The 20,028-nt window shown below is 36.4% G+C and overlaps 1 protein-coding gene across 3 annotated transcripts in view; it reads right to left on the reverse strand.

The window, feature by feature from the left end:
- The window catches only part of SENP6 (SUMO specific peptidase 6), a 76,130-nt gene that overhangs the window by 44,133 nt on the left and 11,969 nt on the right, over nt 1-20,028 (reverse strand). For all 3 annotated transcript variants that reach the window (XM_051614116.1, XM_051614117.1, XM_051614115.1), the window contains exons 2-5: nt 15,831-15,924; nt 9,427-9,490; nt 8,653-8,795; nt 2,627-2,728 (exon numbers count right to left, since the gene is read on the reverse strand). In XM_051614116.1, the coding sequence (XP_051470076.1) occupies nt 2,627-2,728; nt 8,653-8,795; nt 9,427-9,490; nt 15,831-15,924 (403 nt within the window). The remainder of the gene's footprint in view (nt 1-2,626; nt 2,729-8,652; nt 8,796-9,426; nt 9,491-15,830; nt 15,925-20,028) is intronic.

Consider the following 20,028-nt stretch of genomic DNA (forward strand, 5'->3'; position numbering starts at 1 on the left):
TTTGTTTTTGGGTTTTTTTTTTGCTATCTTTTCAATAACCTACTGCAGATTTAAGAAAAATATGTTAGGTTAGTTAAAACTCTTTTTCCCATGTTGTTACTGATCCCCATACCATAGAACAACTCTACAAATGCAAACAATGTAGAAGAACACAAGTTTGTGTTGCCTGTAAATTAATAGAAGGAAAAAACCCCAAGAACTTAGAACTCAATTTCTGTGCTACCCGTTTTTCTTTGTCTTGATATACACCTAGAAGTTTATTCTTGGTTTGCCACCCACATGGTCTGCATATGCCCCCTCTCTGAGCAGACACCATCAGAATTTACTATTAAATTCAACTACTGTCTAATGTCAGTAAAAAACAGCAAAAAAAGATACACAAGATATGCACTGGAATTTTGCATTATGAACAGTTTTAAATAGTCCTATTTCAGTTAATTTTTTCCTAACAACTATCATCTTTGCATTCATAAACCTCCATTTTTCATAAAGTAGCTTTGAGATTCTCCTTCATTAATTTTAAAAAAATGTATGACAGGAAGCCATGTTCTATTAATGTTAAATCCTCTAACTCAGAAGCTTTTAAGAAGTATTCAATTGAGCCAACTGGCAAAAGACAGTGGAATTAAATATCCTTTGCACAGCTCCTCTGTAACTCTCACCCTCAAGTCAATTAGCTCATGCTGGTTCTGACCTCCTCCAGTAGCAAAATTTTGCTTGGAATTATTATTATTATTTTCTGGCTTTTAAACTCCTAAAACACTCATAGAGTAAGAGTTAATAGTCTGTTGTTAATGTAAATGAACTAAAATTACAATCCTAAGATAGAACATATTCAGAAACATTCAAGATGCTTACTATGCAATTACTTTGTGCAATATGCACCTTGCTATATTACGCATTAGTTTTCTTTCTGCTTGTCACATATATGAAGATGCTACAATTTTTTTTCCACATTATATTGTGGGCTTATGAAGAAGCAAGTCCCCTAGGTGAGAAAAGCAAGAAGACAAGTCTAACATTCCCTCAAGATTAATAATACCTGGACTAGACTCTCTTGCATGCTGAAGAAGCCTATGGAGCTTAACTAGAGATGAATACATGTCAACTGGCTATTTCAAAGAACCTTCTTAAAAGAAGAAAGCTTAATCAAGTACTCTAATATTGAAGTTGCCATTAAGAGATCCAAAGAAGAGCAGTCTTGCATGATTTTGCTTAATTCAAATAATTTTAATTAGCACTGCAGATCAAGATTTTATCCCTTAGAATTACCAAGAAAAACAAAAATGAAAGGTAAAACTGTGAATGCTTAGAGATGCCCCATGCTTTCCTCAATGTAACAAGGAAGAAAAATATTCTAAAAAGGACTGTATGTAAGAGTACAGGTGGTTCAGCCTAAACCATACTGATAACCATAAACCTAAAGTCTAATTCATGGGAAAAATTCTGCCAATCTTGCCTTAGTCATCCCTGCCTTGCAATGACGGGAAGAAATGTAAAGAGAAGGGAGATCTCCTCTACTGCATCTGCTGTTACTAAGGGGAAGGAAACATCCATGTTATTTTTATTTTCTATGTACAGATGATAATACAGTTTTAAATGGAAGGAGGCAAAAATAGTGTAGGTCCTCCGGAACTGGACTGCAAAATCCATTTTTCAGTTTGTTTCTTTAACACCAGATTACCCTAATAAGAGTTTGGATAACATCCTTCATTCCCATTAGTATATGGGCTTTGTTTTTCTGAAGAAAACAAATTAAAGTGAGTTAAGTGGGATGAAAAAGAGGACAATGCCTACATGTGACCTCACCACCCCAAAAATATCTCACTAAAAACAGAGAAGAGAAAAAGGGGTCAGAAGAATGAGGCTTCAAAATGCTGACAAGATGAAGCAGTCATGTGGACTAGTGGAAATCCATCAAATTTACAGATAAAAAGAGCTCTGAATGAACAAATTTTCAAAGAAAATTCCTCAAAGCAAGAGTTAGCTCATTTGTGACATGCATTGGGTATGAAAAGCCTGCAAAAAATAATTTAAGAACAACTCTATAATCCACAGAACTAATGTAGTTTTAAGTTTTCAAAACAATGAAGTTTAATTCAGCATAGTTGACTAAGATTCCCAGTTTCCAATCATCCATTCTAACTATTCATATAAATGCAAAACCTTGTTTCTGCGAGGTATCACAGTTTACATGCTTTATGCTGTATTTACAGACTACCTATTTTCAAAAGATCTGTAACTTAACCTTTACATGGACCTTAAACAAGCTGGAGTTTCTGTGAATTAATATTTGATTATCACATTGTCAGTTACGTCAAGTTCTACTACATAGCATTTTTGTCCATTTCAAAGTATTTTCTAAATATATATACATCAGCAGATGCTCTCCTACTGAATGTGTCATTGTGTTATTTCACATTATTAAATTCTAAGATAATTTAAGTCGTAAGTGGTAAATTTTATGAAACTTTAGTAACTAAGATCAAAGTTTGTGATGAAGAATGTGCCACGTAATTATTTATGTTCCCTTAAAACACTTCATAGCATAAGGAAAATCATTACACACATAACCAAAAAAGACTTTTGACAATGGGAACATCTGGAGAAACAAATATAGTCTTACCTTTGGGCTGCTGTTTTCACTACTGCTGTCTGTGCATGTGCATGGTGAAAACGTCTACCGTGTACCACAGTTACAGGACAAGACATATTCTGAGCATTTTCACTGCAAACATACAGAAAAAGGGTTTAAGGAAAGACTCTGGTGTATTTTGTACATTGTCTTAGATAACAACTCTGGTGCTTTTTACAGTAATAGGCACACAAAATCAAAAGTCAACAAAGTATTTCTGAATCAGATCCTCAGACAGGCATTCAGTCCTAGAATAAAACAGACAAATAAAAATATACACTTTTTTTTTTCCCTGGAAGGTAAACATTTTTAAAAATTTTTCTACCATCCAAAACACTATGAACCAGCTCTCCTTCACTTAACTCCATCAATGCAAAAAGACACTGCCTTTTAAAATCAATTATAATTATTCAAATTAATTTAATAATTCAATCTATACATTTTATTAAGGTGTAATATTAACTTATTAAATATGCATGACACGTAAACAGATTGAATTGCACATTCATTATTTCCCTCATTTACTACACAAAAGGGAAAATAAATGCAGAAAATTCATGGATGCAAGATTGCTGGAAATGGAAACAACACATCTCAAAAAGAAAAGGATTCTCAGGTGCACAAATGTCTCAGCAGAATTGTGCATAGTGTTCAAAGAATCACAGAATGGTGGGGGTTGGAAGAGACCTCTGGCGATTACTAGTCCAACTGCCCTGCTAAGGTAGGTTCACCCAGTGCAGATTGAACAGTATTGTGTCCAGGTGGATTTTGAGTTACCTGCAGAGGAGACTCTGCAACCTCCCTGCGCAGCCTGTTCCAGTGCCCTGTCACCCTCACAGTAACAAAGTTTTTCGCCATGTTCAGATGGAACTTCCTGTGTTCCAGTTTGTGCCCATTGCCCCTTTTTCAGTCACTGGGCACCACTGAAAAGAGTCTGGCCCCATACTCTTGACACTAGCCCTTTAGCTATTTATGAGGATTGTTAAGATCCCCTTTTCAGTTTCTTCTTCTTCAGCCTAAAAAGATCCAGGTCTCTCTTACTTTCCTCATAAGAAAGATGCTCTTGCCCCCTAATCATCTTTGTAGCCCTCCACTGGACTCTCTCCAGTAGTTCCTTGTCTTTCTTGTACTGTGAAGCTCAGAACTGGACACAGTACTCTAGATATAAGGGGGAGGATAAGCTCCCTTGATCTGATGGCCACACTCTTCTTAATGCAACCCAGAATGCCATGGGCCTTCTTGGCCACAAGGGCACATGGCTGGGTCATGGTTAACTTGTCCACCAGGACTGCCAGGTCCTTCTCCACAGAGCTGCCTTCCAGCAGGTCAGCCCAGAACCTGTGCTGGTGCAAGTTGTTCCTCCCTAGGTACAGGATTCTGCACTTGCTTTTGTTGAACTTCATTGTGTTTCTTTGTGCCCAACTCTCCAGCCTGTCTAGGTCTCGCTGATGTAGCAGCCACTCCTCCCAGTTTTGTATCATCAGAGAACTCTGTCCCTTATCCAGGTCATTGATTAATATGCTGAACAAGACTGGACCCAGTACTGGCCCCTGGGGAACACTACTAGCTCCAACTAGACTCCACACTGCTGATCTCAACCCTCTGAGCACTGCCATGCACAGAAACATAAATGGTCAAGGTTGAAAGATCACCTGCTATGAGCAGGAACACCTCACACTAGACCAGGCTGCACAAGCCTCATCCAACCTGGCCTTGAACACCTCCACCAGGGAAGGGGCATCCACAACCTCCCTGGGCAACCTATTCCAGTGCCTATTCAGCCAGTTCTCAATCCACCTCACTGTCCACTCATCTACCACACACTTCCTAAGCTCACATATGAGGATGCTATGGGAAACAGTGTCAAAAAGCCTAGCTAAAGCCAAGGTAGACAACAATCACTGCTCTTTTCGCATCTACTCAGCCAGTCATGGTACCATAGAAGGCTATCAGATTGGTGTCTTTTAGCATTTCTTTGGTTTCTTCACTGGTTGCCTTTTGACACTTTAATCTCATTTATTATGTAAAACAAGTAATTCTGGAGAGAAGATTACTTACCATTATCCTCTCTAGCAAAAGCTGATACAAAGATATAGTCGATCAATAACATAGTACTCCTTCAAAGACCGTTAAATCCTAACAATTATCCTGCATGCTTTTGTGAAAGGATACACAACAGCACACTTGAAGTGTTCAAAAAACATGTAACTTCTAACAGCATGTTGATAATAAAACTGTTTCAAATTATGGAAATAGAATGCCTACACTTTGCTTGAAAACTTTAATTGCACTAGATAAAATGCTGCGGAAAAGCATTCTGATTGATTCAAACTATTTCTCAGAAATATTATTCAGTAGATTTGTTTCTGCTGTATGTTCTATTATGAACAACGAAACAAACTGAAGTACCAGAACTCCCCAAAAAGCTGACAACTAATTCCTAATCCTTCTTTTACATTCTCCCAAAAGATGAAAGTAAGCAAACTGCTAACTGGCTTTTAAAATGTCTTTTCAGTTTAGCACTACAAACCCTTTTGAAAGCCTTACATCAAGTACCATAAGTCAATATTAGAAGCTTGCAGAGCATTTCTGACTGTAAGATGACTATTATGATCTGACTCATTGCAACATAACCATGAATGTAACAGAACAAGACCTATCAAAACAAAACAACAACAAAAAAAGGTAAAACTGTCTTTTCTAGAATATGAAGTTTAGAAACTAATAGAATCCTATTCAATCACCAACCTCTTCAAAGTAAACACACTCATGCCACATACTTCCAAGTCAAGATTATGCAATTCCAGCTGGTTACATCATCATCCAGACTAATTTATAGTCAACCTTTTGTTTAATGTTGTCATCTGAGAAAGAAAAAGCTGATAGCTACTTGCCCTAAATACTTTAGGGTGTCCTAAACTCCCTCTGGCTTCCAGTTCAATGTCTTTGAAGGAGATACTAGGAAAGAACACACAAGCAGAGTGCAGAAATGCCTTCTCAAATGCTTATGACTTAAGGAGTTTAAACAAGCAAGCTAGTTTATAAATGCACCTATCTTATGTTTAATAATTTTATTTGCTGAATCTAAGCTTTGCTAAATTACTATGATTTTAAGTCTTGTGCCCCTGCAGCACACAAAACTGTTAAGCAGCCCTTCTCCTTTCTGCCTCATACTCACTAAATAGTGAGAAACTCCAGTAGGTCCTGGAACAGAATATTGCAGCCCGCTGGGTGATCAGATTTTAGTCAAATAAGACTGTTTTAGATGGCACACTTAAATGGTTCATATGGCATCAGATATGCTTCCAAGTAGGACAACTATAAAATACAATCTGCTCTATAATCATGTTCTTTGAATAGAACATACCCAGTGCAGACAGAATCACCAGAAAATTTAATTACAAAATTTGAGAAAGCTGCAAAATGAGCACACTGGAACTGAAATCTGGGTTTGCAAGTTTCAGCACAGTTTCAAGAAAATTCACATATAACGTTAAAACCAGGGTGATGTAATGGTCAGAAAGTTCCTTAAAGGCACAAATGTTGTACAAGTCTCAAAGAACTTACAATACACTAACAATATATATCTCCTTGATGTGATCTCAGAAACCACAGAATCATTTTCAGTCCAGGCTGCAATGAAAACAAGGTTACTCTATCACATTCTATCAACTGATCCTAGGAACTTCTTAACACTACAGATTCAAAAGGCAAATCAGAGGAATCTGGTACTAGGCTAAGGGACAGATCTAGATGTAATGGGAACATGACATTTCAGGAACACAGGACACAACTACAGCCTAGAATGATTCTGCTGTTCAATAATTTTTTTATACAAAATATTAAAAAAATATATGAGTGACTTAATTATGTGGGAATTTTGTATAGAGGTTATTGAAACTTAGCAAAGATAAAAGCAACTTAAAGTAAGACCTCATGATGAAAAAACCCAAACAACATAAATATTAAGTTCAGAGTTTGATAATGCATTTGCTTAATCAGATAACAGATGATAACTTTTTGGTTTAAATTTTTGAACATTCAAGTGGAAATGTACAGAGAAAATTTCTCCTCACTGTCCTTGCATATTCCTTCTTCCTATTTACTCATTCCCCAGATTTTAGGGAATGTTGTACTACAATAATATTGAGTGAAGCCCCACCGATCTGACGGGTTTTTAATTCCTATTCTGCAGACAAGGTGGAAAAAGAGAGACTTCACCTTTGTGATAAAATTCCCCATTAATAGCTCAAAAAACTCTGGTACTGGTCTTCTTAATCTAGTAGCTTAACTGCACAATCAACCTTGGGAAGGCAGTGATTTTGGATTAGGTTTATACAAATAAACCCTATACAACAAAGCTCTATGGCAGAGGTGAATTTTTAAACTGGGAGCGATTAATACTTTTATACAAGTCTACATGCCTTTTTTGTCTTAATTAATAGAGCATTTTGCGAGAAATCATTACTTTTTTGGACAAGTTCATTATAGAAAACTTAATAAAATGTGATTAAAGTATTAGAGACAGACACTTAAGCTTATTCAAAATAACCTAGCATATTTTGTTTAATAACCTGTAGTTACAGTTCCAAACATACATTACACATACCAAAAAGATGCCCTATACAATGAAATGTTTGTTATAACAATAACTTTAACTTTGCATGTGCAGAACTCTACTTATCCATGAAAATTTAATTCTTCCTTGTCAAAACTAAGCTGAACTGTTGTTTATGTGGCTCTAAGAGCAGTAGTCCCTACCAAGGAAATGCTCATAACTGGCCTTCTTTTATTCTTTTTGCCTTTTTTCTTTTTTGGTTGGTTGATTGTTTATTTTTAAATTTAAGGGCATGCATGAATTTAAGACCATCCATAAGGTACAGGAAAACTAAATTAGAGCAGCAGATATCACATCTGGTTAACATAGGGGGTGAAGCGTCATATAGGTTTTAAGAACAGGTTACAATAACGGCATAACGGCAAGAAGTCCCTATTTTAACTGAAGTATGTACAATCCTTGTATTTGTTCTTCTCTGTCAAACTAGTGGACCACTAGTCCACACTGGAAATTCTGGATTTGTTCCCTTTACATCAGGCTCAAAGATCAGAACAGGAGAGGACACACATCACAGAGAACTTAAAGGATTTATTTTCTCAAGTGATAAGACAGTCCCACTAACCAACAATGCTCTACAGATCAGCACGCAAGAATGAAGACAAGGACATCCCTCATTCAGCTACATGTAGGTTAGATGTGTGATGACTGGCCCAGCTATAGCTATCTATCTTACGAAGTTTTCCTTCCTGCAAAGGTAACCAAACTGAGTGCACTTTAGCAACATGAAACACTCCTTGAGAAAGTTACATGAACATATAACTTTTTATTATATGCTAAATAAAGAGATCAGTCTGTGTCACAGGTTGACTAAGGATCAACAACAAAAACATTCCAGTGTTATCAGTAGAAAGCTTACTGAAGGAAAAAAACAAACAAACAGTAAATGGAGAAGTGGCTTCATCCTGGCTCAAACCAGGACAGTCTGTTACAAGCTAGAGACAAGTAGTAACAAACAACTCCAGCACTGAATGCCTAAACACTGTTCCTGTCAGCTCTAAATGCAAAGCAACAATCTCAAGCAATCACGTAGGTGTATGGATATTTGCTGAATCCTTTAAAGCAATAGTCCGTGACTCATAAATCAAATGGTATCTTGCACTGAAGAAAACAGAAAATGCATTCTGCATTAATGTTGGCAATTCCTGATAGGAATACTAGAAATATTCTTCTACCTGCTAGCACTGTATAGAGGAAACAACAACACATGTAGACAAAATTGGCAAGGCACTGAGAAGTACAGCAGTGAATGCTGAATACTATTTTAATAATCTGGTATTTTACTAATGTCCTATTTAACATTTTGAAAGAAGGAAGATCTGATTAATCTACTTCTGATGATTTAACATTTATTTATATCAATGTTCAAGAAGATAGGTAAACATAAAACTAAATATAGTACCTCAGTTTCTTGCTATTTCCCATCATGTTGAGGCCAAACGAGTTCCCTTTTAGAAGTCTCAAACTTCCAGCTTTGCCTCGCCTTGCATATGTTTTTATGGAATCACCACTGGTGCCGACAACTCCAGGCCGACAACGAAGTGACTGTAACAAGAGAATTCACATATATTAAAAATACTTGAGTAAAAGTTAAAATGAAAATAACAAATTACATCGCATTTATATAAATATTGCTTTGGTTTCATCTTCAGATTGCTTTTCATGTACCACTTTTCATGTAAAATAAACACCGTTTACACCCTTACTCATTAGGATTCTGTACTAAACAAAATATTAATTTTTTAAGGTATTATGAAGCATCTTGCAGTTGTAACTTACTTCACTATACATCAAAAAACCCACAAAAAGTATGGCTTTTGCCTATGTACCACCTCGTCTACAGAGGTACACACATATGAATAAAAAATTTGGAATCTGACAGTAAGGAATCATGGGATGTAATGATTCATATTTTTAATTTAAAAATAATCCCATTAATAATTGCCTAAACTTAATACTAGTTATTAATTCTCCTATTTTCAGAACACTACACAAACCAACAAGATCTACAGGATTCAGAACAACATTATTATGGGTAGACAGATAAACAGCTTCAGCATATGTTGCTAAAACAACACACAAACTTTCACTTCCTAATAAAACACAGAGACTGTAACATTGTTTAAGAACCTGCTTGAAAGATACTTTTTCACCAGGAGATAAACAGAGTACTTACCTTTCTTTCCTCATGGGGACTGAAAGAGCTATCACTATCATCTATGCTGAGCAGTCTTGCCTCACTAGATAGGTGTGGAAAAGAAAAGTAGATACATGTAATACCACAGAGCAGCAGCAAAACATTTCACACATAGGAAGGGCTTTTTTTCCCCTTCCCCCTTTATATTTATATGTAACACATACACACTGCATATATATATTATGCCCAAAATAACAGGAACATATAGTTGGTGATGTGGTGATCCAGATGAATTATACGACCCTGAATTTAGAGTGTACATCAAATTATTTCACAAAAAGCAAAATGTAAATTATGTTATTAAATCAGAATAGGGAATACTATTTAACCTTCAGAATTTTTACAGCAATGTTACTGATAATACAAAAGATTCTATTCAACCCTATGCATAAATTGAGTTAAAATACTAAATCAACCTATAAAATATAGTATTGGTTTGTTTGTATATATCAATGTTCAAGTATGTGGTTTAAAACCGCAAAGTACTTGGTGCTTTAGGAGAAAAATGGACATACAAGTCAATTTTATGCAATAGTAATTACTGTCAAAATAAGTCTTCCTAAAAAGAGCGTATTCAATTTGACTCAACTGCTCATTAAAATGTATTTATTTAGTAATTCTATGTCTGTAAATTTAAACTGTTATAATGGGGAAGAAGATACAAAAAAACCCACACCCCATGATACTACGAAAATGTACTCTTCAGTAACAGGCATCTATCCTCAAAATAATCTTGTCTTTACATTAAAACACCAGTCATACTTTTTATACTGATAGCAGCTAGATTAGGTTAACACATTCCTGTTTCCAGGAGGAGAAACCTTCATCTAACCCCTTCTCATCAATCCTGATTAGGTTACTCTTCTGGCTGCAACAAAACAATACAACTTCTAGTGAATTTGTAATTGCATGGGTTTGGGAGGTTTTAATTAAGATTGTTCAGGCACAAATTTCTTAAGGATACAAGCAGTTATGCCAAGACATCTAAGGAATAGCTGCAGAAGAGAAACAATGATGGAGGTGAAGGTACAAACATTTCTTAGCTGCAGTGTGACATGTTGACTGCGATATACTGCAATAATAACTTTAGTTCTTTATACAAAAAGTAAGCACTCAATACTCCCCCCACTCCGTCCCAGTTTCCTAAAAGCTTCTTCCATGCACAAGATCTCCCTTCATGTTACGTTACAATTTACTCCTCCATCATATGCAATAGAGATATTATAAAAAAAACTTCTTGATTCATAGGGTGGGAACAGCAGACCCTGAAAGTTCAGGAGGTAAGACTGTGCGTGCAGTTCCTTTTGATATGGGAAAATGATGTAAATGTCAATTCTTAGCCAGTAGAACTGTTGCATTTTCCTTTTGTTCAGACCACAACAATTCAGGTGTGTAATGGTAAAATGAATACTCCAGTGGATCATCGCTAATTTCCAATATGAAGTGCCAAAAAGACAAGAGAGTATCGTTGTACTTCTGTACAGACTACCAATGGACATTACCATTTTAAAGTACTGTAACATTTTTCTAAACTCTCCTTCAGGACAGATTACTCCTTCAAAGGAGGCTCACTAAGTTTTCTCAACCCTTCATCAGGAGACAATGAGCTTAATGATTTCAGAAATTTCCTAAATCCTACAGAATACTTTCCTAAATACTACAGAAACACTGCAGCACAGACATAAATAGCAACCTATGGTAGCAGCAGCTCTGGCATTCACCTAAGGTGTTGACCTAGCCAGATCATTTCTAGGTAATTTTCCTTCTTCAGCTCCAGCTTGCACAAAAATCATTACGATTTTCAAAATGCCCTTGTACAGTGGCCATACTTTTAGGGATTCAAGGTACCATCATACTGCAACCATTTTAACAAAAGGTATTTGGGTGAGAGAGAAATAACAAATTTAAAAAAAACCAAAAACCACAATTAAAAAATTCTTAAATCAAACTGAAGAAGAAGAATTCTCATGATGCAACTAGGATGACATGACTAGAAAAATATTTGGGAATTTGATGTTTTTAAAGAACCAGTATTTTTAGATTTTAAGGAATGCAAAATATCTGCATCAGTAGCAGAAAGGCTATTTTTTCTGAGATTAGAACACACAGCAACTGACTAAATGTCTGTCTGCTTATGTATCACATGCTTACAGTTGTTTACTTAAAAGATGCAATTTATATAAATTGGAGAAAAACAACACTACACTACACTCCCACATACCAAACAATAACATTTTAATACTACTGAAACAAAACCTCTGGAGTCCTGCTGGGAGGACGCTATGCTTCCACACTTTGTCACTTTTATCCAAGGAATCAAAGAAAGATATTTTCATATTAGAACAATAATTTATAACTTTAGAAAATTTTAATTATAGTTTTATATAAAAAAGTTGTCTTTACTAAAATTAAGGAAAAATAACAGAAGTAATAATTTCAGTAAGAGTTCTTTCCAAAGGGGTGTTCATAATTACATATTCAAATTTAAACACTGAACAAGAAAAAAAATAAATCTGTTTACTTAAAACTAATTGATTACCATTTGTTTAATGTTTCAAAACATTAAAACCTGTGCAACAGCTAGCTAGATACTTCAGTTTAATAGACCATGATTTATTACTACCTACAAGCAATGCAAGCTTTAAACCTCTGTTGATCCTTGAGGTTACACTCCAACAAATAATAAATTTCTATTAATTACCAACTGATCCAGTTACATTTCAGACATAAATGGGATTTCTTTCTGAAAACTCTTAAATATAAAAGTAGAAGGCTGACATACTTCCCCTCACAGTACACTGTACATTCTTTATTTTAAATTACATGGTGGTAGGTAACACATTTAAAAAAGCCCTGATATGAAAGGCATAAAAGAAGCAGTGACATTATTCAACTGATGCACAATGCCACCCGTTAAAAATAACCTTAACTAAAACTGCTGTAACTGGGGCTCTAAACAAAAAGTTCAACAAGTGAAAGGTCAAGGCAACCTCCAGTATCAATACAGACTGGAGGATGAAGGGATTGAGACCAGCCCTACAGAAAAGGACTCTGGGGTACTGACAGATGAAAAACTGGACATGAGCTGGCAATGTGCACTTTCAAGCCAACTGTGTCCTAGGCTGCATCAAAAGAACCTACCTAAGGCAGATATAATTTCCAACATTTATTTTGTGGTAGTCTACACAGGTTTCAGCGTGTTCAACTAACCAGCTGGTCTTTTTTTCCTATTTTCCTCTTTCCTTTTTCTTATACATAAAGGTTCCTCTTCTGTGTGAACTCAAAGTACAAAACAAGAAAAGTCGAAGTCACTTGCTATCATCTGAATCGCTGTTAGGTAGATAAAATATTTTGAATTATGAAAAATGTCACTTTTACCCTTTCAAGTGGACTGAAGTTTATCTGCAGGCATTTACTTTTGGATAAGATACATGTCAATTGTGATACTGAATTTCTGTAACTCTAGTTCCATGCCAAGTATCAACTCTAGCAGCATTTAAAAACATATATATTGTGTTGGGTGATCATATATTTTTCCACATCTTCAGTTTACAAAATTTCTTTACTCTTTGAGTTTATCACTTGACAACTCACCAATATGACACAGCCCATCTAATTCCCCTAATAAGTTAAACAACACACTTATTTTTAAAAAGTCTACCTATTCTAAAAATTGCTTTGGTAGGGGGTAATTAACAACGTATTTTGTGTTCATCCCACTGAGGAAAGACAAACCAAGCAGACATCCAGCATTGACTAACAACACTAGCACAGATCTCATGGGGTGATCCAAGAACAGGGCCAGTCCTTTAAGTGGAGTCTTATTCTTGGGCAAGTTCAAAACAAACTTACTGTGTGTCTGCCATTAAGAGGGCAAAAACTGTGATAAGGTCAGACACTAGTGCCTCAACAAAAAACATGAGATGCATCCAGATGCTTTCTTCAGATTTATAGCTTTCTCCACACAGAAACAGTTAAGTTACAAGCATTGCCACTAAGTATCAGCATGGCATAGCAAATAAGAATGATACTAAAAAACCCCACAACAAAACTCACCAAAAAACATTCTTATTGCATAGTATACTCAAAATATTTGACACACACAAAGCTTTACAGTAGAACAAGCCTATGAACTAAGCTGCTAATCTTTGAAATGTTCAGCTAAGGGTAAAGGGACTTTAGAAAAGCAAAGGACAGTTTACAGTAGCATCACTTGTTTTCTGAAGACTCCCTTCTGTCAGTATGCTGTTACACAAAGTAAAAACATATCAGAAAAGAAAAATATACAACTTATTTCAAAATGCTCTAAGCTTACAATGCCATTAAGACAAAAACAAAACCCACACATAAAAGGTGCTACCAAAAGTAAATAGGTGGGCATGTTAAAACATTTAGCTGTTTGGAGGGAGTGAGAAGTTGCCTAAGATGGAATCAGAGGATGGGTAAGGCAACAAAAGGCAGAATCTCCAGTTTAAATAAATTTCCAAATACTTTTTTCTAATACTTCTATATAAGATTCTGCAGAATTCACAGGTATAAAAACAAATCACTGATGTGAGTAGGTGATAACATGTCAATACTGGCTATGGGAAAACTCTATCATACAGAATATTTGAAAGAATTGAACAATAATTCAGAAATACCATCTTAAAATCAGACACAACTCTATAAAACCGATGTTCCATAATCAGTTTTTCAAATGTTTGCGGGTTTTTTTAGCATCACTATACAATTCACACCTTACTCTGTGTTCTTAATGCAACATCAGCTAGAGACAGATGGAAAACAGCAGTAAATCACTAGAAGAAAAAGAGCTGCTATGCTTACAAATATGAACTACTTTTATTTCTGAAGGAAAATGCAAAGACTATCTGTATTGTATGTACTGCCACTACACTTATATTACTGTGCAGAAGAAATTGATGCAAAATTGCTAAAAAAACAGGCAAGCCTAATCTTACAAAACTGAAATGTCTTTAGTTTGACAACCTTTTAAAAAGTGGTTTTGACTTCTGATACAGTTCCATTTTGACATAACCTCTTAAGGCTTACCTCACACTTCAGTGAGCTTCTGAACTCATTTCTTAATTACTAACACATCACATTTCTTAATGTTTTAGAAGATTATAGCATAGCCTACTGCTTGAAGCGTAAGCAGTTACGTTATTTACTTTCCTATCTTCCTTTCAACACAGAATATTTGGCAGACTATTACCTATTAAAACTGAAACTCCATTATGGTCCCTTTAGAATATTAGAGGTCAAGGCACAATTAATGTAATAATTATTTTTTTACTTAACCACAGGATTCAGTTTCTCCTTACTAGAGAACCACAGCATCCTTTTTAAACTTGCCTTTTTGCCTACTTTGCAAATATTTAAGAACAACAAATAAACCTAATATGCATCCTTCATACATTAAAGAATACCCTTATATCCTGGGTTGCATCAAAAGAAGCTTGGCCAGCAGGTCAAGGGAGCTAATTCTCTCTTTCCACTCTGTTTTTGTGAGACCCCACCTGTCATACTGTGTCCAGTTCTGGAGCCCTCAACATAAGAAGGACACAAAGCCCTTGGAGTGAGTCCAGAGGAGGGCTATGAAGATGATCAGAGGGCATTGAGCCAGCTGATGTAGTGGAAGGTGTCCCTGCCCATGATCTTTAAGGTCTCTTCCAACCCAAACCATTCTATGAATCTATGAAACTTGTTGTTCTTGGAACAATTCATTAGTGGTTTAAGATACAAATACATTAATATTGACAAAATATATTAATAATAATAAAATGTCACAAGGACAAAGTATGTATTCAAAGTACACACATAGTATTTAAATTTTAGTCAAAACCCAAACAAACTAACTAAAGAAATAAAAGATCAGGGACAAAACCAGCCTTAACTCTACCCAGCGAGATAAGCACAAGGGAGAGAAACCTATGGGTTTTTTAAGCTCAGTTTAACTTGATGTAGGCCTACAGCTACTGAAGTCCCTTAATCATAAATGTGAAGTACTGAGTAGCATCACCACTAAATGGAAAAGTTGAAGCTGTTTGGATACCCTACCTTTCTGTTTCCTTACTTTGCATGTTAACTTATCTCCTGCCTGTGTTCCTTAGACTTACACAACAGCTCCAAAGATAAATGCAGCACTTCTGAATTGTACTGTGCCCAGTGTTGTAAGCAGTAAGCACTATGTTCACAATTAAATTTACATTATAATGCATTTTTATATGGCAATACTATTTAACTTAATTGAAATAGTTCTTCTTCTTAATCACTGTATTTTTAAGATGTTATATATTGTTTCTTATTAAGAAATTACAAAAAAATCTTTATTTACAAATAAACACTTATACTTTCAATAGCCTAGATAAAAGCATCCTTACTCTTTCTCTGCATCTCCTTCACTTTCTTCTGCATGATCAAAGCTCCAATTACTTTTAAAACCTCCATCTCTCTTGGACTGTGATCTATCCAAAGCTGAAATGAGAACAAATTAAAATAAGTCTTGATTTCAAGCTGAGCTTTTAATCAACACAAACTAGAGGAGTAAACCAGACGTATATATTTTCCCCAAGTATTTATTTTATTGATGTCAATGTTTAACTATAATTTGACAAAATCAGGTAATCAATGCATTGGTGAGTCATTTTCCTAAATAAAGAGAAGTGAGTATCTGTCAACATCTTGATTACTAATGCAACAAGTTAGCAAACTATTAGAACTGATGATGTGAGGCAGTTCTATAAAGATTTTGACTTTTTTACTGACACCTGTAAATTCAAGGGTTCCTTCTCTTGTATGAACTACACGACACATGCAGAAAGGGTCCTAAAATGTATTATCTAAATGTCCAGTACCCAAGCACCTATTTAATTTTTCAAGATAAAAGCAACAGTTCTGTACAATTTCAACATGATACACTGTCATTTTAATTCAACATCTCACACTGACCTGAATTAACATCTGATGCTAAGTGATATTTGAGTGCTAGCATCAACTCAGTAAAAACCTGAACTTTCTGAGAAAAGTCACACTATATGAAATTTTGGATTTATCTACTGCAATATCCAACAGTATGGAGATTTTAACATAATACGATGGCACAGGGGTATTCTTAAATAAAGGATGTCCAGAGTATGGAGATAAGAGTTATCTCACACAAATTCTGTATGACAAACTATGCAGCAGCTTTGATTTTGCTATATAATTTAAACGTGTATTTTCTTACTATGTTTTAATTTACAAAGTTGGAAATGCATTTAGAAATAATGAATGCAACTCTATGATTTGATAGAAAAGAAAAAAAAATCACAAGCAACAACAGATTATAAGAATAAACAGTACACACAGAAATATTTATTTCATCTTCAACCTCTGCTTCCAGCTACTTGCATCTACTGGGACTTCCCGAGCCATCAGTATTATTTTTATGTTTACCAGCTCATGCTAGCCTTTTGCTTCTCCCCACTTGAATATAATACTCTGGCCTAAAGACCTCTTTAAGTGTCACCAAAGTGGGTTCAAGAATTCCATTCTTCAGCTGTGACTTTACATTTTCCAAAGCCACCTTTTACAATTGGTTGTCTACTGACCCTGAAGCAGGGAAAGACTGTGAGGAGGAAGGAGCGGCAAAGACAACACGATCTCAACCCACGTTCCCTGTCCCCCTGGTGCCGCTTGTGGGGAGGAGGTAGGAGGGGTGGGGGAAAGGTGTTTTTAGATTTGTTCTTATTTCTCATTATCCTGCTCTGATTTGATTGATAATTAATTAAATGGATAAGCCTAAGTCAAGTCTGTTTTGCCCATGATGGTAATTGCTGAGTGATTTCTCTCTGTCCTTGTCTTGACCCATGAGCCTTTCATCATATTTTCTCTCCCCTTGCACAGTTGAGGAGGGGGAGTGATAGAACAGCTTGGTAGGCACCTGGTGTCCTATATGAACAGCTTTATGCACCCCTCACACTTCCTAAAAACTGGGGCTTCTGGCTCCCATCTTGCACCCTGCCTACATCAGCACAGCTGTTTCTTCACTGAAAGCAAACCTGGGGAAGGAAATTAAATCAGGCACAAATACTTTGAGAGGTGAGAGGGGAAAAAGTTATTTTTCAAACGTTTTGGTTCCCTTTTCTGTTCAGACTACCACAGCACAGCTGCAACAGCATAAGGGGTAACCAGGAACTGTGACTGCTTTAGGCACTAAGGATACCAAGGAACCATAACCTAAACTACATTTATAGGTACAGATTTAGAGGTCTATTGCTTTAACCTTCCTCTCCCTAAATTTGTTGCAGATGCAAAAAAACTGCCAAAAAAACCTCCCAATAATAGGCAATAATCATTAATTGATAGTAAGTGAGATGTTACATGAAACACAGAGTTCAGTAGTAAAGTTATATGATACTGTAACGGATACAAAGTATGGATATTCTTTCTCACATGAAGGCAATTTAATTTCTCAGATAGCTGATAAAAACTCTCCACTCTGAAGAATGAGATGTCAACAGGAAAACCAATTATAAATACAGAGCATTCACTCCTGGTCAAAAAGTTTGCAAAGGAAAAGCATTTATAAGAGGTCTGTAATTCCAAGATGGAAAATCATCTGCATAATGACTTTTTTTTTTTTCCTTCAGAACTTTCATACCCATTGTGTGGCTTACAGCACAGAATATCATGTAGAATGTTTGGACTCAACTGTGCAAGTTTGATCATTTGCTGAACTGTATTTCCTAAGTATTACAAGGACTAACAGAAAAGGATAAAAAGGATGATGGAGCTCTGAAATATGTTAAAGCATTCTTTGCAGTGTCTTTGAAGGTTTTTCTGGCAAGACAGTGGTGGCAACCATATAATGGGATATTTAGTGTTTCCTCACCTTTTCTACTGATTCTCCCAATAGAGATGTAGACATACTATCTAAGGATGATGCCCTCATGATAGCATCAGAAAATAATACAGAAGCATTTCAAGAGAGCTTATTTATTTACACCAGCAGCCAAAGAAATGCTAAGGAAAGCGTGGCCCTACTGCTCAATGAGAGAGGAACCTAGTGAAAAATGACACAGAAAAAACTGAAAAACCTGATCCCTTTCCCCCCCCCCTCTAGATTTCACTGGAGTTCTGCCCTCTAACCACCTAGTTCCCCAATTCTACCAGTAGAATCTGTGAGACTGCTACATCACTCACTGCTAGGGAAGAAAAGATTAAGGAATACTTAAACCAGTTAAACATGTAGAAATCCACAGGATCAGACAGGAGGCATCTGATGGTGGATGCTGAGGAAGCTTGCCCATTTCACCATTAGGCCACCCTACATTATCTTCAAAAGGTCACGGCATTAGACAGGTTCCCAGTGACTGGAAAAACATCATGTGTATCTTCAAGATGGGCAACAAGAATGATCTGATGAACTACGGGCTAGCCTGCTTCACCCCAACCCCCAATAAAGTTACCGATCAAATCTTCCAGGAATCTATCCCCAGCTACATGATGACATGAAGGCAAACAGCCAGCATGGATTTTTCAAGGGCAAATTGTGCCCAACTAGCCCAACTGCCTTCTACATGGAGATGATTGGCTGTGTAGGTAAGGTGAGAGCAATGGGTGCTGCAAGGCCTTTGACATAGTGTCTCACAAGGTCCTTATAGCCAGACTAGAGAGACATGGACTGAGTAAAAGAACGAGAAGGTGAGAGGGAAAACAGCTGGACCATTGAGTCAAAGGGTGATGACTACCAGTACAAATCCAGCTGCTGGCATCCCTTAGCAATCAGTATTGGAGCCAATAATGTTTAATGCCCTTGGTAATAATAATCTGAATGCTGGGACTGAGAGCAGCCAATGAAGCTGCAGATGATACCAAACTGGGGGAAACAGTTCATACACTGGAAGCCAGGGCTGCTATTTAGAGTTGACCTGAGAGGCTGGAGAAAAGGGCTGACAAGAACCTTATGAAGTTCTACAAAAGCAAGTGCAAAGTCCTACATCTGAGACCAAATAAGCTCAAGCAGCAGTACAGGCTGGGCTATGACTCAGTAGAAAACCACTCTTCAGGATGAACTGGGGGTTCTAGAGGACAGCAATTTGAACATGGGTCAGCAGTGTACCCCCCACAGCAAGGAAGACCAAACACATGACATATTAGCAAAGTTTAGCCAGCAGTCAAGTGAAGTGACTCTTCCTTTCCCTATGGCACTTCCAAATGAAACGGTAACTGGAGTACTGCATTCAGTTTGGGACTCTCCAGTGTAACAAAGACATTGATACACTAGAGCAAGTTCAGTGATAGGCTGTCAAGATAGCCAGAGGGATCAAGCACATGACACATTAGAAGTTTAAAAAGCTGGTTTATTCAGCCTTAAAAAGGGGGGAAGGGAGACCTTTCTGCTGACTTCAACTACAGAAGATGAAGCCAAACCCTCCACAGAGATGTCAGCAAAAGGACAAGAAGTAACAGATACAAACTGGAATGCAGATGATTACAACTCAATTAAAGAATTTATTTTTTACCATCAGGGTGCTGAAGAGTAGACCAGGTTGACCTGGGAGATCATGGAAACTGAACAAAGCCCTGAGCAACCTG

The sequence above is a fragment of the Apus apus genome, chromosome 3 (genome assembly GCF_020740795.1).
Source record: "Apus apus isolate bApuApu2 chromosome 3, bApuApu2.pri.cur, whole genome shotgun sequence".
Lineage (NCBI taxonomy): Eukaryota > Metazoa > Chordata > Aves > Apodiformes > Apodidae > Apus > Apus apus.